The sequence below is a fragment of the Aulostomus chinensis genome, chromosome 21 (assembly GCF_037954235.1).
Source record: "Aulostomus chinensis isolate RoL2024-O1b breed Wild chromosome 21, RoL_Achi_v1.0, whole genome shotgun sequence".
In the NCBI taxonomy this organism is placed as follows: Eukaryota; Metazoa; Chordata; class Actinopteri; order Syngnathiformes; family Aulostomidae; genus Aulostomus; species Aulostomus chinensis.
The window spans coordinates 1,908,628-1,925,393 of record NC_141340.1 but is presented as its reverse complement, the minus strand read 5'-3'; the positions used below and the strand labels follow the sequence as shown (position 1 = coordinate 1,925,393).

Sequence of the window (16,766 nt, the reverse complement as noted above, 5' to 3'; positions counted from 1 at the left end):
TCCTCTCGCTGGATTGTAAATGTTCACAAGTCGACCCGCCTTCAGTGTGTAGTCCATGTAAAACCGCTCCTGGGTTTGTTTGTTTGTTGATAGCATCAAGCCATGAACGCTAACTAATCACGGTGAGGTTGAAGTGCTATATGACAGATGTTACACGAAAGAAACATCTGGGACGGTTTAATCCTGGAGAAAATTCCCTTTTTTTAATGCATCTCACGTCCAAACACAAGGCCTCGGAGCAGCGCCAAATACTACAAGATGTTTAAGAGGCATAATTAGCTTTACTTTTATTAGAAATAAACTGAAGGTTAGACGTTGCTGAATGGAAGGCAAAGGCTCCTCAAAGGTTTAATGACACAGACGGCGAGTGAAGGCAACAACACCAAGGCAGCAATGAAACAATTTATGAAACGCGTAAACATTTCCCCCCGTAGCAGCAAATGTTTGTGAACTTCCCTTGCTAGCTTTTTACTGCTATTTTAAATAACGGTGCTAAACATCTTCCCATTGTTGGAGAAGTCATGATAGTTGCCCAGGAATATTCATCCTAGCTGTTTTCAAGCCCTGGTCGGGGCTCTGAATCCAGAACTCGACTCAGAGTCGTTCCTCGGGGCTCCATACCCGGCGGGCGTGAACACTTTTGAGAGTCTGGGCTCTGAATGAGTCCCCTCAGTCCCGGCCACACATCTGGCAGACGTCCACGTCTTCTTTGTCCAGCCACATCAGCAAGCCTGCGTGAAACATCGCTTCAGGGTTGTTTTGTAGCTCAAATCAAAATCTACTTGGGGGGTTGTGCGAATGAGGGAGTCTCGGGCTCCGCTGGACGAGGCGTGTGAGCGTCTGTCAGCAGATATCACCTGGAGCTTTCATCTCTAATGGCATCAGCGTTGGCCACAGTTATGAAGTTGTCATTTTTCTGAATTTCAAGAGACAGAGCGGCCGTGTTGTAACCAAATCCCAACATCTGCCAGTGTTCTCGAGCGCGGCGTCGGCGTGTTGAGCACCGCTGAGGTAGAGGAGGTGCCGTCTGAGTCCCGGTAGAACCGAGCCGCTACCCTCAAGTGAAATAAAAGCTTAATTCTAACCTCATTTTGAAGCACGGAGGCCAAAATGTTTCCATGTTACAGAAATGTTCTCACTGCCATGGTTTAAGTCATGTTGGCCTTCAGAGAGATACATACGCTTTCACAAAGACATGCCTAGTCCCACACACACACACACACACACACACACACACACACACACACACACTGGTAATTGTATCTGACTAGAGGGGGTTTCTCTGGCTCTCTCGAGAGTTGTGGCCTCATCGAGCGCCTGCTTCTCTGAACTCTTGATTCCTGCAGTGAAATGAAGCAGTGAGCAGCCTCAACCTTACCACACACACACACACACACACACACACACACACACACACACACACACACACACACACACACACACACACACACACACAGAGTGGTGGAGAAAACGTCACTGATATTCATTCATTCACGTGTATCTTAACCTTAAAACCAACTTTCAACCCTCAGACAGATATTTAAAGTTGTGGTGTCCAGTATTTTTGCCCCACAAGACACATCAGTGACACACACACTCACACACACTTATGAGCAGGGTGGTTACACACACCAGCACAGAAACACACGTCAATATGTTCAAAAGAAAAAAGCATAATGATTTGACAAAACCAAGTGGAGCCAAAAAAAAGCTTGGAAAGTCCCCAAAAACTTCCTGTTTTCTCATTGGTCAGATCAGGGGGTTTCCGGCGTGCCCATTGGCCACCGCTGTTGTCCCACCTCTCCCTTCCTGTGCATGTGTGTGTGTGTGTGTGTGTGTGTGTGTGTGTGTGTGTGATATTGTTCAGCTCTGGGTGCTCCATTCTTTCTAAATGGGAGTTAAAATGAATTCTGTGTGTGTGTGTGTGTGTGTGTGTGTGTGTGTGTGTGTGTGTGTGTGTGTGTGTGTGTTGGTAGGGTGATTATCTTGGCCAGCAGGAGAGAGCATTTTCAGCGTTACTGTTTTAATAGATTATCTGTGTTTAATTTAAGAATTCTTTCCACAAATATTAGAATGAAGCCAAGCGGTGCCACATGCCAGCCTGGTTTGTGATTTAGCAGGACTCTGATATTCCTTCCCTGGTGAGTTGCACCTAATAAAGCCTTTCTCCAGATAAATATTTGACACTTCTAGAACTGATTTAGAGCGGAATGAAAAGGGCCCAGGAACAAACACAACGGCTCCAGAATCTCTCTCTATTCTAGTGTTATCGCGCTCGCTGGGAGATGTCCATCATGTTAGAGCCAGACAAGCAGGTAGCACTAGCTTAGCTGCTGCTAACGCTAGCGGCGGCCCAGAGGAGATGCGGTTCCATCAATGGAACAAAAGTTGGGCCTGACATTCGTAATGCAGCATTGGTGAAAACAGGAAGATGGCGAGCGAGTGGTGCTTTTGGCTTAGCTGCTAACAACGGGCTGATTGGTGGGGATTCTGTAGGTCACTGATCCAGGATCCCGCCTTAAATTGGACCAAACAAAAAGAAAGAGCCTTGGTTTTTTGTTTGTTCTTTTTCTGTGGACATGAAATGTTTGTTGTTGTGTCAACAGACAATCGCGTTCCCGCTTGGCTGACAAACAAGACTGAGCTGAATAACTGAAAAATGTGGGAAACGAAGACAAAACATCATGTTTGATGAGTGGGAGACGACGGCGCCGGAACCGAACCCGAGTTGCTTGACCTGAACCAAAACAACCTTAAAAATCCGATTCAAATTCTTATGCTCATATTCAGACTCATATGTTTACGCTGCTCATGCACAAAATGATACAACAACCTTCTGTGGGTGAGGCTGCGTTCGCTGTCACCCGACTTATTGAGATACTAATCTGTACTTGTACTCCACTCTGAAAACTGTAGACGTGTCACAGATGCAACATAAACCTTGTGGGAGAGACTTTGATGATAAAACTACAGTTTATTTGGCGGTGATGTCAACGCCCCGCCCCCTGAGGCAGCAGACACCTCGGCCCGTCAGGCAAGTCCGTGACTTGGAAGTGAAACTGAAAGTGAACTTTTTTTAAAGCCAAACAAAACAGATAAACCTCGCACGGCTAAAGTATTGTGAAACGGGAGGCAGCGACAAACCTCGCTGCCATGACACAAAGCAAACGTCGTGAAGGGAAACTGAGTCTGGAAAATCCGGGAGACGACGTGGAAAACAGACAAAGAGACAGAACAAAAAAGAGAGGCTAAAAATGGAGGGCAGAGGGGAGCGAGAGACAAAGTTGGAAGGCGACTGAGGTGGGAGGCGGTCGACTCTGTGGGGGAGTCATCAGCTCTCCTCTTTGTATCAAAACTTGGCCGCCAGTCAGGAGTCCACTCAGGGAGTGTCTCCCCTGCTCTGTGTTAATGTGGGGAACCAGCACTCCCTGGGGACCAGTCAGAGCTGAGATGTGTTTGTGGTTCGAGTGCTGGGCTGCAGATACGACACCCTCAAAGGTGTTTTTCCTCACTGACGGGAGCCGTGAGCTCTCTGAGGTATTTTCTTTCCTGCCTGCTTTACTTCTTTGTGACTCCGGGAGCCGGCCACGTATATTTAGCCTGAGGCCGTATGAGCGACTCCTGGCTGCCGGAGGCTGAATCACAGCCTGGCTGCTGTTGTAGAGTCAGGGGTTTTCTGAAGCGAACCTGAACCAGAGTTTGAAATCCTGACGAGAAGCCTGTAGGAGAACCTCTCGTTCTCACTGACTGATGTGTCATGGTTTTTATTAGCCTACTGGAAGCAGAAAATCTTCAGAAATGATGTTTTAATGGATCCAGTCTGGAGATCCGAACAGTCACGACAACTGAAAAACAAACAACGGGCCCGGATTTGGGGAAGGAACTCTGTGTGAATGTAAGTCAGGACTCATGTCACAGCAGGCCGGTCGGCCCACCAGACGCAGGCTTCTTCAACAACTCCTTAAATTCAGCAACATTCCTCATTTTTGTTCGTGTTCTTCTGAGCTTTCAGACAAACCTTCGCTGACGATGGCCGTTCACCAGAACGTCACACAACTATCATCGGCTCTCAAGTGCGCGGTTTTAGTCAGAGTAACACGGCGATTCGACTTTTTCCAACATCGTGTACATCTGCTGGTCGAGAACAGAGAGGCGGTGACGCCGATGTCATGGGAACTTTGAACCCTATGATCTTGAGCGGACGCAATCAACGAGAACCCTCGAACTCAGTCAACGTGATGGTGAGGAAGGGCTCGCAGCGCCGCTCAGACACAGTCCCGCAAAATGAGGAAATATGAAGGACGGAAATCTAAAAGTGCAAGGCCTGGTTAACGTTGTCTCAGGAAAGGTGGGACAAGACCGCCGAGGATTGCATAGTTAGGCTGTTACGTATCGTACCTTGAAGGTTAGCGTCAGGCTCGCAGGAATGGACGCAAGTCAATGAAGTGTCATCTTGAAGGAAGGCAGAATATTTATGTCTCTCTGCAGGCGGCAGTGAGGATGCTCTAATGGACGCACACACACACTCACACACACACTCACGCACACACTCACGCACGCTCACTCTAGGTTAGCAGACTGTTGCCCCCAGCAGGCCCTGCAGGCGTAGCGGTGGAATGGAGTGAAACCTAAGCGGAGAGCGTCTCCCGGGGGACAGCGGGGCGTAGGAGCCAGATTGAGGCCAGATGTTGCAGATGCAGGAATGAGCCAACAGGACCGGGATCCATTTATAGGCTCGGCCCGCCGCGCTCCACAACAAGACTCTGATAATAACACCAGCAGAGCGGCTCATTGTGCTGCAGACGTCAGGGGGAAACCACGTCATTGCTCAAACTCAACCTTTCAGTTCTACGTCTTTTTTTTATGCAGGAGTCTGAATTCCTTGTTCCTCAAGTCTGAGGACGCTTCAATCCTAAAGCTGCAAACCTCTCGCAGTTATGAGATACACTTTTAGAAAATGGCATCTTCATGCCCGCACGCTGCCGTGGTGTCGCCACCCCCCACCCCCATCTTTGTTACTAAATACTTCAGGGGCACCTCGGAGGAATTCCTGGGACTCAGGATGACCTGAAATGATGTCGCTGGTCAAAGGTCAAGTCAATGTCACCTCAGATAAACGCAATATTGCAGGAACATCTTTAGGATACCAACATCCACTGGGACTCAAGCACATAGGTCAAAGGCCAAGGTCATATGGTCATTATGTCCTATTTCCAGTTGTGGATACATTTTTAGTTTTATATAAATTATGTTTTTTGAAGAGCAAAATGTTAGAAGAGGCCAGAAAGAGATTTCAGTTTTAAGATGAGGAGCAGTCCGCCATGTGTCCATTGGTTATTTTAGCTTTGGAAGGTAAAAATGTGTGACAAACACACATTTTCTGCTCCATTTTAGAGTTAAAAGCCTTTGGAACATCCCTCCATCCCTCCATGTTCTCCCTCTTCTCCTGTTGAGGGTGGTGGGGGTGGAGCCTATCCCAGCAGCCTTCCCCCTGGACAGGTCACCAGTCCATGGCAGGGCCAACACATAGAGACAGACAACCATTGGCTCTCCCAGCCACGCCTACGGTCAATTTAGAGTCTGGATTAACCTGGTCCCTCTTGATGTCTTTGGACTGTGGAGGAAGCTGGAGTACCAGAGAGAACCCAGCAGGAACAGGGAGAACATGGAGACTCACCCAGAAAGACCCCGTGCTGCAGCCGGGGCTCCACCCACAACCTTCTTGCTGGGGGCCACAGGGAGGACCACTGCTCCACCAGGCCGCCATACCTTTGGAACAACTTTTGCTAATTGAAAGGGCAGTGGTGAACTTTTCTGGTTTACTCGCCGTCTCTCCTGGTGTTTGTTGAATCATTGGAAACCGTTAAAACTCTCCACGACAAAAACTGTAAAAAAAGGTTTCTTCTTGAATAATTGTCTTAATAATACGAAGGCAAACGTGTTTATAGCTGCGCTCCACAGCTGGCGTGAACGTTTTCACCACACAGGCAAGAAAGACACATTAATCGCATAAACGTGAGGACACCGTCTGTCTGTCCTCAAAGGCCTGCAGTGGTTGTTCGTGCACCGTGAGCCAGATGTCGTTAAAAAATTCTCCAAAGGGGTTTGAAGTTCAAGCAAGTTGTCATATGTTGCCGGGTGAACATTTAACTTTGATCACATTTAAAATGAAGGACGCCAGTTGCCTCCAGCTGGTGGGAGATGCATTTATTTAAATCACCCTCACCAAGTTATGTAATGTTAAAAAAAAGCACCAGGAAGAACGCGTCAATCCAACTTCATGACTTGGTCTCACGTTAGTGAGTCAGCCGGAAGCCAAAGTTGCCCCCATCATTCAAAAATGTGTTTGAGTGGTGGGACGCCAGCGAGGGCTGAGGGCTGGGGGAGCGGCGCCAGGGTCCGTCTGCATCCCTCCATTCTCCCTCATGCCACTCAAACATCGCTGGGACTCGAGAACAAACTCAATGTTTTCTTTTTTTATGGCCAAAGGTCAAAGATCAAGGTCATGTTCACCTCACATAGATGCCGCATCACCGGAGGAAGTTTCCTCAAGCAGAGTACAAACATTCACCGGGATTTTGGCGGTCAAAGGTCACCGTGGGATCATGTGCTTCTGACTCTGCTTCTTTCATTTTAATCTTCTTCTTGTCTGAAAGCTCAAAGCCTCATACTGCCCCCCCCCCCGCCCCCCAGAGGGAGGTAAATCTAACCCTACAGGACAGTTACACCTTCATGTTTCCATCATCTTCTGAGGGATGGAGGGATGACGGATGTGCAGCAGGGGTGAAGGTGTGAGACGAGGAGTTTAAGGAGACGGATGGGAGCTGCAGGAGCGGCTGAGCTTCATCCCTCACTGTCAGACATGTTGGCTCCATGTGAGATATGCAGCTGCTACATTCAGGCCTTTGAAGACCAGCAGCACATCTGTCTGCCCCAGGTTTTTATCCTCCACCGGCCCGGTTTAAGCAGCTCGGATCTCTGATCTTACTTCGACCCGAGGGGCGTTTTTCTCGGCTCGGCGCGTATCTGTGTTTTCTCAGCGCAACACGAACAATGATCTCTGCAGGACAAACTCAAACAGGGAGAGCTCGGAGCGGCCGGCCCCGCCTCCTCCTCCTCCTGCGTGCGTGCTGGGGGGACGGGAAGGGTAGAAGTCAGACTTCTGCCATTGTTCTCGCCCTGGAAGTCTCGGAGCGGGACGCGACGCCGCCGCTCGGGTACCGGGACGGCGCTCTGTCGTTATGACGGGCTCCGGTCCGAGGCTCGGGGTCCTGCTGCTGATCGCGGTGCTGCTCCAGACGGTTGTCGTCACCATCACGGTGCTGCACTTCACCACGACTCTCAGCTCGGTAAGAAAAGAACTCAGGGGGGACGCGCGGCGGTTTTTACGCGCGGTGCGCACCCGCGAGGAGGATTTTTGTTGACCTCCAACGTCATTGTTGCGGGGCTCCGGCGCTGAAACAGTCCACGTGTATGTCGCCCCCCCCCCCCCCTCCCAGCTGCCGCGACGCGGGCCGCGACGCGCTCACACCGAACTCTTATTTTGCGCAGTTTTTACGCACAAGCGCACAAGGAAGTCCGAGGCTCTGGCAGCTTTTTTATGATGAGCTGCCATTATGAGGAAGAGCTTTATAGGGCTGCGTGCGCGTGTGCGTGCGTGCGTGTGTGTGTTGGACCCGCTCAGCTTGTTTTGGTGAAGCCTCTGGTTACCTGGATCCGGTCCAAGAAGCTCTCAGTCTGCATGTTAACAGGAATTAATCACCGACCCAGATGAGAAGCAGAGCCGAGGACTGAGATCCACAGCGTGAAACGGAGCAGGAAGCCATGTTGACTGGTTCCTCCTGCGGAGTCCTGCTGACATCAGGCCTCCTAAATGGTCTTGTTAGTGTGACAGAGTTCCAGGTGCTGGATCAGGTGATCGGGGGCCTGACTGACGCTGATCTTCTCCCTACAGATGAAGGAGACGTTTGCCAGGAGCAGCGTTTCCTGTCTGACTGGCGCTGACCTGCAGAGCATCACGGCGGTCCGCGGTGACCCGTGCTGGCAGGTCACTCAGCAGCTCCACCTGCTCATTGAGAAGGTACGACCACAGAAGTCCACGAGGCCTCTGGGCGCAGCCAGACCTCCTGCTCCGGCCCCTTCATGCCGGCACTTGTTTCGCAGTTTTAATGACTCAATCATTTATTTTGGCTTTCAAAGCTCTGTCTTTTCTTCTGCTCTCCATCAAAAACTCCCCACCCACTGCAGTTCCGAGGCATTACTAATCCCCACACTTCAGCTGCAGAGCGCCGCAGCTTTACAGGCTGCTTTTATTACTCCGGGGTCTCTTGGGTAATGCTCTTTAGGACCTCTTTGATGGGTTCATGCCAGTGACGCTGCAGGTTTTCTCAAGGAAAAACAAACCAAATCGAAGCTGCCGGCATTGATGATGCGGCGCGCTACCGCTCATCTTCACCCACCATGAGCCTCGCTGAGGTTTTGGGCCTCGGACGGCGTCTCAGATGGAGACCAGACGCCAGCTCACTTTTACCGGCTCAGGTTGTTCTTTAATCTTGTTTATTGAGGGTCTGTGATTTTCTCACACTTCAGCATTCTGGGAAATAGCGGCACGTAGATGGTGATCAGGGTTAGCGCCCACCCACAGCTAACTAGTTTGGTAATCTGTCTGGATTACCTGGATTATAGCAGACAACCTGGAGAGATGGTAAACAGAGGTGTTTGGTCTGTGCTGGTTAGCTGTCAGTCTCCGTTAGCTTCAAGCTAAATGCACATGGCTGGTTCTTCCTGCTTTCTGGAGTCACGAGGAAGTGCAGCGGGAGGGAGGACATCTTGGTGATCTCAGGAACATTTTAACGTGCTTTGGGTTGAAGTATTGTTTTACCCTCCTGTCTCACCTTGGAGCTTCTACTCATCACCCAAACTGTGTTTTTAAGTTGCATTCATTCTGTAAATCTTATTTTTCAATAACGACAGTAATAAAATTCCCACTGACCAGTTGGGGTTCATTCGGCTCAAGAAACTCCTGGCTGATCCTCTCTGGTCCAAAACTGCCATTTAGAAATGATTGAGCGTGAAACTGCATCTGTAGTACTGTCATCAGGAGAGGTATTAACACAGCTCCAGTGAGGCGATGGATCCAGGAAGCCGGTAGCTCTGTGGTTACCGAGCTGCCTCCCACCGCTGATCTCAGCTCAGCGGAGGAGTGAAACATGGAGGAACGATGCGAGCGACTGTCTGAGAGGTACAATGAGCTCCTTCATGACGGGAGATGTGATCCTGCGTGGTTTAATCAGCGCAGGAATGTACTCACCTGCCTCCTCTCCTTTGCCTTCTCTCTCTCTCTCTCACACACACACACACACACACACACTGTGTTTCCTGTTGCTTGCCGTTGGATGCTCCTCCCCTGACTCTGCTCTCTTGGCTCGTCTGATTAAATTCAGTCCAGAACGCAAACATCGAGCTGGGACAGTTGAATCTAGTAGCACGCACTGCTACGTCCTGACATAATTTAATAGATTATTGAATATTTGACTGAGTTGTTTGCATTGTGAAGCTCCAGACCGACAAACACTGCCACTGACCGCTAATTAGCTTAGCCGCAGTTATGCTAGCACTACGGTGGTGGAACAAGATGTCTCAAAAGTCAGCAGGTGCACTTTCCTCACGGCATTTGCCTTCGCGAAAAAAACGTCGGCTGTGAAAACAAACCTGAAAGTGAGGAGATGTCTTTGTTGATCAGATACGAACCTGAAGGCCAGGACTCTCAGACCCGGCAGGATCAGCGTCCACCAGCAGGAAGGAGCGTTTCTGCTCAGGACTGACGGTGTCGACGCTAAATACTGAGGAGCAGCAGAGACGCCATCGTCAGTGCGTCTTTGCTCGGGTAGCAGCTAAAGTGAAGTGTGACTAGCAGTTAGCGGCCCGGTGGTCCGGAGACACTTCTCTTCTCTCACGTCTGCTGGTTTGACTCCAAACATGGTGGACAATCAGTACCACCCCACCCCCACCAAAGCAGGTGTGCTCCTGCGACGTTTAAGGAGCTGACGGATACGATGGAAAGAAGCGCTCACGTAATCCCGCTCTTCTCTCGCCTCCGCCGCTTTCAAAATGTTGACTTTCTCATCTTTTCGGACGTTCCGGTCACCGACCGCCTGATCCTGACCCAAACACACCCAGAATGCACTTCAGCGCTGAGACTGATCATTATCAGTTGGCTAGGAGCTGAGTCTTCTTGAGTCCTTTTATTGGGGGGAGAAGGAAGTCCAGTAAAAAGAAGTCAATTATCAGGGAAGCATCAGTGACCTGTCCTGAAGACAGAGACTCCAGGCTTCCTGAGGCTGTCAGCTGGAGGTCTGGCAGGATCGGGTTTAGTCCCACAGATTTATTGTTCTGTTTTGAATCATTTTCCCACAATTCTTGTTTCAGTCTGGACCCTAAAAGTTCTGAAACCTTTTTGTGTTTGTTTTTTCTTTGAAAAAATATCCAGAATCACCACATTTATCAGAGCAGATCTTGTAAAACCGGACCGTTACGGTCAGACGTGCAACTTTCTGTCATCCGTCAAGAGACGTGAGGGGAATGTTCGCCTGTCAGTGGGAACAAGAGGCTGCGTCAGGTTTGAGGGTTGGGGTCAGGGTCTCTTTAAAACAGTGACCCACGTAAGCTGCCATAAGCATGACATCATATCACTGTGACAAGGGCCTGGTCACATTAAAAGGCTTCACACACAAATACACACTTCCCCTCTGCTTAGGTGGTGAGTGCACACACCACGCTGGACATTTCTGCAAATGTCTATATCCTTTCCCTACACTAATATAACACACACACACACACACGAGTCAGCAATATGTTCATTCAGTGTACTGATGTGTGGTTGGGTTTGTGGTTCTCTCCTTCTCTCCTCCGAGGGCAAACCAGAGCAGTTGAAGTGGGCCGTCTTTTATAGCAGTACAGCTTCTGGTTGGGCAGGGTTGTGCCATTGTTTTGTGAGTGTAGGGGGGTTTCTCCTTAGGGTTGACATTGCTGCTTATTTCTATGGGGTTATCATTGATTGTGAAGTGTGAGGGGGGATTTTATTTACTTATGTATTTGTTTTGTGGGTTTATTGTGAGGCCATTTCTAAAATGCGTATTGAGAGTAAGGTCAATTTGTTAATTGGTAGTTGGTTGAGCCGAGGAGGAGCATCAGCTCTATAAGGCTCAACCAACTCCACGCTGCAGAGAGTCAGAGAGAAACAGAGGGTAACTCTTACATGCTGAGTGGCAGTGCACTTTAAACAGGGTTTTTCCCTCCTTGTCATTATTGTCACTTTTGTCTTGTCCTATGTAAATAAATGCACCGCTAAACAGCAGACAGCGGCTCCGGCCATCGTTCTCTAACAAGAACACCACATTTATTTGACACTTGGTGGCAGTGGTGGGATTCGAACCCACGCCCCCAAAGAGACTGGGCAATCACCTTGGCTCAGGTATTTGCATAACACAGAACAGTCCGCTGTCCTCGGCTTACTCGCCAAACCCTCACCTGAGCGGCGGGACCGGTGGCTGTAAAGGGGACTCGTTCAGGATGTGGGCCCGTTTGGGAGCCCGTGGGGAAGTCTTTGATCCATCGCTTCATGTTTTTTCAATTTTTGTAAATAAATTTTCAAAGAAAGTCCCTGGTGAGTTTTTATTGTGATTTACTGCATCATAACTGTGTTTGTCGGCACTGTCGACATGTTTAGAGTTCTCCGCCTCCGGTCAGTGGGCTGGAAGTTGGAAACAGTGTTTCAGTTTTCCAGTGCTTTTTTTGGGGGGTTTGTGTGTTTGTTTTTGTGGCACCACCATGACAGTAACCCGTGTTGTCTGCTGTCGCCCCTGCAGTCTCTGTCTCAGCGGTACCAGCGGCAGATTTCAACGGTGGTCCGAGGTCAGACAACCAGCAGTGAACAATCAGGACTGATGCCCCTCCTTTATCGTTGTATGAACCTTTGTTCTTTTTTGCGTCCTCGTCAGATGAGGTGTCGCGCGTTCTTCCCTCACTGGTGATGGAGGACAGGGCGTCGTCTCGCCCCAAGGTCGCCGCCCACGTCACCGGCAGCTTTTTGCCCAAACTGGAGCAAGACGGAGGAGGTGAGTCCTGGTGATGATGTCACACGCCGTGCGTTTACCTTATTTTTGGAAGAAACCAGGCGAATTTACTGGGAAAAAAATCTTGTTTTCCAGGAAACATGAACCGCACGTAGAGATGGGACAGCTTTTCTCCTTTGGTCTCTTATTAATTTGTTTTACTGGAGAAAGAAACGCCGAGGAGACTCTGTGCTCCCCTGGGCAGGAGGTCACCAGGGTCGGCGCTTGTTTGATTTTTCTCCTTCTTTTTTTGTCACTGATAAAGCAGAAATGCGGCCCTCTCAGACTCGTACGCTGCGCCAGTCTGCTGGGACAGAAGTCACTGAAGACCACATCTAAGAACTCATTTAGGTGTTAGTGTGTCAAGATGTTGCATTTTTCTATTTCTAGTAAATAAAGGAAATTAAAAATGTTAACTTCTTCAACACCAAAACTATTTCCTCTGATATTTTTGCTCGGTACGGTATTTCAGACGCAGAACCTTGATTCTGATCCTCTGTTGCAGCTCCAGTCTTCGCCAGCCGTCGCGTTCAGGGTCAGAAGATTTCGTGGTGGGAGGGACGGAAGGGACTGGCCTTCCTCCAGGACGTGCAGCTGGTGGACGGCGAGCTGGTGGTCCCGCAGCCAGGCCTCTATTACGTCTACGCCCAGACCTACTTCAGACACACCCACTCACTGGAGGATGACAGCGAGGGTGGCGAGGAGGCCGAGGACCGAGGGCGACCCCTGCTGCAGTACATCTACAAGAAGGTAGCTGGTCCTCCATTCGTGCACATTTGAAACCTTCATCTGAATGTTGTCAGCGTCCTCAGTGAGGTCACCAGCTTCTCTCTACGTCGACGACCTCAGGCTTTTCATTTTCTACAGGAGGTTTTCAAATTACACGCTCCTGGTGGTCAAACCACTGATTTATTATGAACAGCAGAAAGGTATCATGGGACTTTGAGTTCGTCAGACTCAACCTGAATCCAGACGGAGTCCGAGTGTTGGATCACCTTTCCTGTTTTATCGGCTTCATAAAGTCCGTTCAGGAGCCTCAGAACGCTCCGCGCCAGGGGGACGCGTTCCCTGAAGGTGACTAAAGTCCTGAAGCTTCACACGTCACTCAAATTCAAATTTTTCAAAGTTTTTCTGCGTATCCTTTGGGGTCCGTGTGCCTCAGTTTGAGAATCCTGGCTGTTGGTTGTAGAGCATTTGCTCAGGTTCTCTATACTGTGATCCCAGAATGTTCCCAGAGCCGAGAGTTCCCTCATCTGGTCTCCCTCCCCTAGAACGCGTCCACAGCCACACCTCTGCCCCCCCCCCCGACTTCTCACGATCAACGATTCAGATTCGTTTCTGATTCCCAAATTTAAAGGAATGGAAGCCGAATCGCTCAGTCGGGTTTCAGACCTGAGCTCTAAGCTCCAAAGGTTTCCAACAGAGTTTCTTTGGTTGAAGTCGTGTTTTGATATTTTGCCTCCGGCTGCATCCTGAGCAGCTCCTCGCCGTCGCCACACCGCTGTCGAGGCTCCTCTGCCAACCAGAGGTCTCCGTGAATCAGTTGTCTGACAGACGTTGGTGGAGCACGGCAGATCCCCACCTTAATCATCACATCGTCTGCTCGCCCCACCAGGTGAGCTCCTACCCTGTTCCCATCCTGCTGATGAAGACGAGCCGAACCTCCTGCTGGTCCCGGGGCTCCCAGTTCTCTCTTCACTCTGCCCACCAGGGGGGGCTGTTCCCGCTCAGCACCGGGGACCGCCTCTTTGTCACTGTGACCAACGCGTCCGCCGTGGACATGGACGAGAAAAGCAGCTTCTTCGGAGCGTTTCTCATCAGCTAGAGGAGGTTCACCAGAGGCTCGGGACCCCAGGTTGGGCTGGAGACCCCGGCTCAGCAGACACCCTTGTGTTCTTAACGTTTGTAAAGAATTATCAAATAGTTTCAGCTGTGGAGAATTCTCCCAGAGAACCCATGAAAACTCTCACTCGCTGGGAAAAACTCAAAACAGGAAGTGACGGGGAAGTCTGTGAGAGTAATGGCTGAAAAGAGTTGACAACACTGATATTTGTGAGTGGAGAAGAAGGAAAATGCCAACATGGAGTTGTGTGTGTGTGTGTGTGTGTGTGTGTGTGTGTGTAGGTTAGCGTAATGGATGGAGACAGGAACACTTCTCTGAGGCAGACATTCTCTGTTCTTGTGCTCAGCCAATGAACAGATTTTCTCACCCAGACTTAAAGTGATCCATCACACAGGAAGTGCAGGTTTCCTTCCAGGTGCTCGCTAATGGAAGTCCAGCTCACTACAATGGTTTCCCCTCCTTCATCACTTCTTAGTGACTCCAGAATGCAGGAAGATCCAGCCACATATGTTTAGCTAGAAGCTATCCGAGACTGTCGGCTAACAGCAGCTAATTTACCAAAAACTCTCAGGGTCGTCCAGTGTAGTCCAGGTTTTCTTAATCCACGTGAATAATCCACAAACTCTTTGATCTGACATAAAAACAAACTTGAAACACTTCCTGTTCAACTTCCTGTTTGGCGTCCGTTCACAGCAGCGCCAAACGCAAACAGCTGGTACTTGTTACTGGAGCTTAGGTTGAAAAACTGAAATCAACCCAAAAATACGACCTGGCCCGACTTTAGGACACGAGCGCTCACGCAACCAGAATCATCATCAAATCACAATTCAGAAAAAAAGTCATTCAAGACGCAAAGAGAGAGAGGGCAGGGGGAGCGAGGGAGGAGAAGGAGGCGAGGGGGGGCGAGGGAGGAGAAGGAGGCGAGGGGGGACAAGGGAGGAGAAGGAGGCGAGGGGGAGCGAGGGAGGAGAAGGAGGCGAGGGGGAGCGAGGGAGGAGAAGGAGGCGAGGGGGAGCGAGGGAGGAGAAGGAGGCGAGGGGGAGCAAGGGAGGAGAAGGAGGCGAGGGGGAGCGAGGGAGGAGAAGGAGGTAAGGCAGGGTCTGTTCCAGCGTTCTTGCTGAGTAAAAGCACAGTAAGGTTCTGACTGAGTGCAGTACAGTAGATCAGCTGAGAACCTCCAGTGACCCGCATCAGCTGACGTTCTTTGACCCCAGGTAGAACTGTCCAGACCCTTCCTCACGTTGAGCCAACGTTCTCTGACGGGACATTCAGTGAGTCTTTTTTTTTCAAGCTTTTCAACTTTCTTGTGTTTTAATCTGCACTGACTTCCATGTTCTGCTACGTTCATGGCGGTAAGAGTTTGACACGCCGCCGCTGCGCCGCCTGGGGCGTTTAAAACATGGAGGTTTGGATTTTTGCAAGGGCTTCAATGAAGTTTAGGGTTCTTGAGTTCCTCTGAGGGGTTCCACCTGTGCCATCGGGGATGGTGAGGAACGAGCTTCTGCCTCTGAGAAATGTCTGTGCGAAATTCCTCCCAAGTGTTTATCTGACAGCGCGCGTGTGTGTGTGTGTGTGTGTGAGAGAGAGAGAGAGAGGGGTGGGTGTTAATATTTTGATGTATTTTTCTGCATATTTGGGGTTTGGAGCTCTTGGCTGTTGTTAATTTCCCTCCTGCCAGATGAGAAGCGCGAGGACGGAGACGCTCGTCGATGCTGAGCTCGGCTCCCTAAACACTCGTCAGTTGTCGTTTGGCTGCACCAAACAAACATGGTGGAAATGCGTAACATGGCCTCGTCCTTGTGTCGTGTTACAGCAACATCCTGCGCGTCTTTCGCTTTGGCAGCGGCAGAAGCACATTTTTCTCCGGTGGCTGACCGTTTTCCAGCTGCTGGGCTCGTCTGTTGTCCAAATGTGGCCCCTCATCGGTCGGTATCCCGAGGCGTCGTCGTGATCTCGGATCAACTTTAGACGAAAAACCTGCAAACAATCACTGACATCAGCATCGGCACAGCAGGAATATGTTGTCGTTTCCTGATGCTGCTTGTTCTAGGAAAGGCCAAACAAAATCACCTCCTAGTTCTGATCAGTTCTCTCAACTAAATTATTTTCTGATACTTTGGAGCGACTTTGACTTAAATCGTGGGAGAAGAGCAGCGGAGCGGTTTCTCTAATGACTGAACGGTTCGGTGGTTTTAGGGGTCTCTGACCCTCAGAGTCAAACATCTTTGTTTGGGCTTTGATTGAGTTCCAGTCTCAGCAGCCAGCTTCCAGGCGGAGCTGCCGTGTAACGTGAATGTAGCAGCGTGTCGATGATGTAAATACTGCAAACCTTCATTTCTCCTCTGGGGTAGGAAACTTTGACTTGGTTGTTTTAAACATTCTGGAGAGATTTCTGCTGAAAATGGACCAAACATGAGGTAGGTTGCTCCCTGAGTGGAGAACCCTGGAGAGTCGCGGTGACGCAGTGAGGGGACGTTGGCGCGGGGAGATTGTAGACTTTGTCACCAGACGAGGACCTGAAACGTGCACCTGCGGTCAGCCGTGTTTGTGAACACCTGCAAGGACCAAAGAAGAAATGGCATTGGTTCCCCTGTAAGTTCAAAAATGAATGTGAATGTAAATAATGGTTTGTCTGTAAATATGTGAAATAAAGACACTGTAACATGACCTTTGACCTGCCGGCCCGTCTCAGGCTGTTTCTGCCTCCACGATGTTCCTGGGTTCCGTGTAAATGATCAGACAGAAATGTCCTGTTTGCTTCATGTTCAGTAACACGTGTGTAGTACAAGTCAAGTTCACGTATGATCAAA

At 49.8% G+C, this 16,766-nt stretch overlaps 1 protein-coding gene across 2 annotated transcripts; it reads left to right on the top strand.

The window, feature by feature from the left end:
* The first annotated feature begins 7,116 nt into the window (after nucleotides 1-7,116).
* Nucleotides 7,117-14,845, top strand: tnfsf10 (TNF superfamily member 10). Of its 2 annotated transcripts, none has more exons than XM_086191998.1 (6): nucleotides 7,117-7,349; nucleotides 7,955-8,080; nucleotides 11,868-11,913; nucleotides 12,000-12,116; nucleotides 12,619-12,863; nucleotides 13,729-14,845. In XM_086191998.1, exons 1-6 carry the CDS (start codon nucleotides 7,242-7,244, stop codon nucleotides 13,936-13,938), a joined length of 852 nt encoding a protein of 283 aa, XP_086048124.1. In that variant the 5' UTR covers nucleotides 7,117-7,241; the 3' UTR covers nucleotides 13,939-14,845. The 2 variants fall into 2 exon arrangements, with proteins under 2 accessions (XP_086048124.1, XP_086048125.1); XM_086191999.1 differs by lacking the exon at nucleotides 7,117-7,349 and adding an exon at nucleotides 7,623-7,876.
* Nucleotides 14,846-16,766: the final 1,921 nt, after the last annotated feature.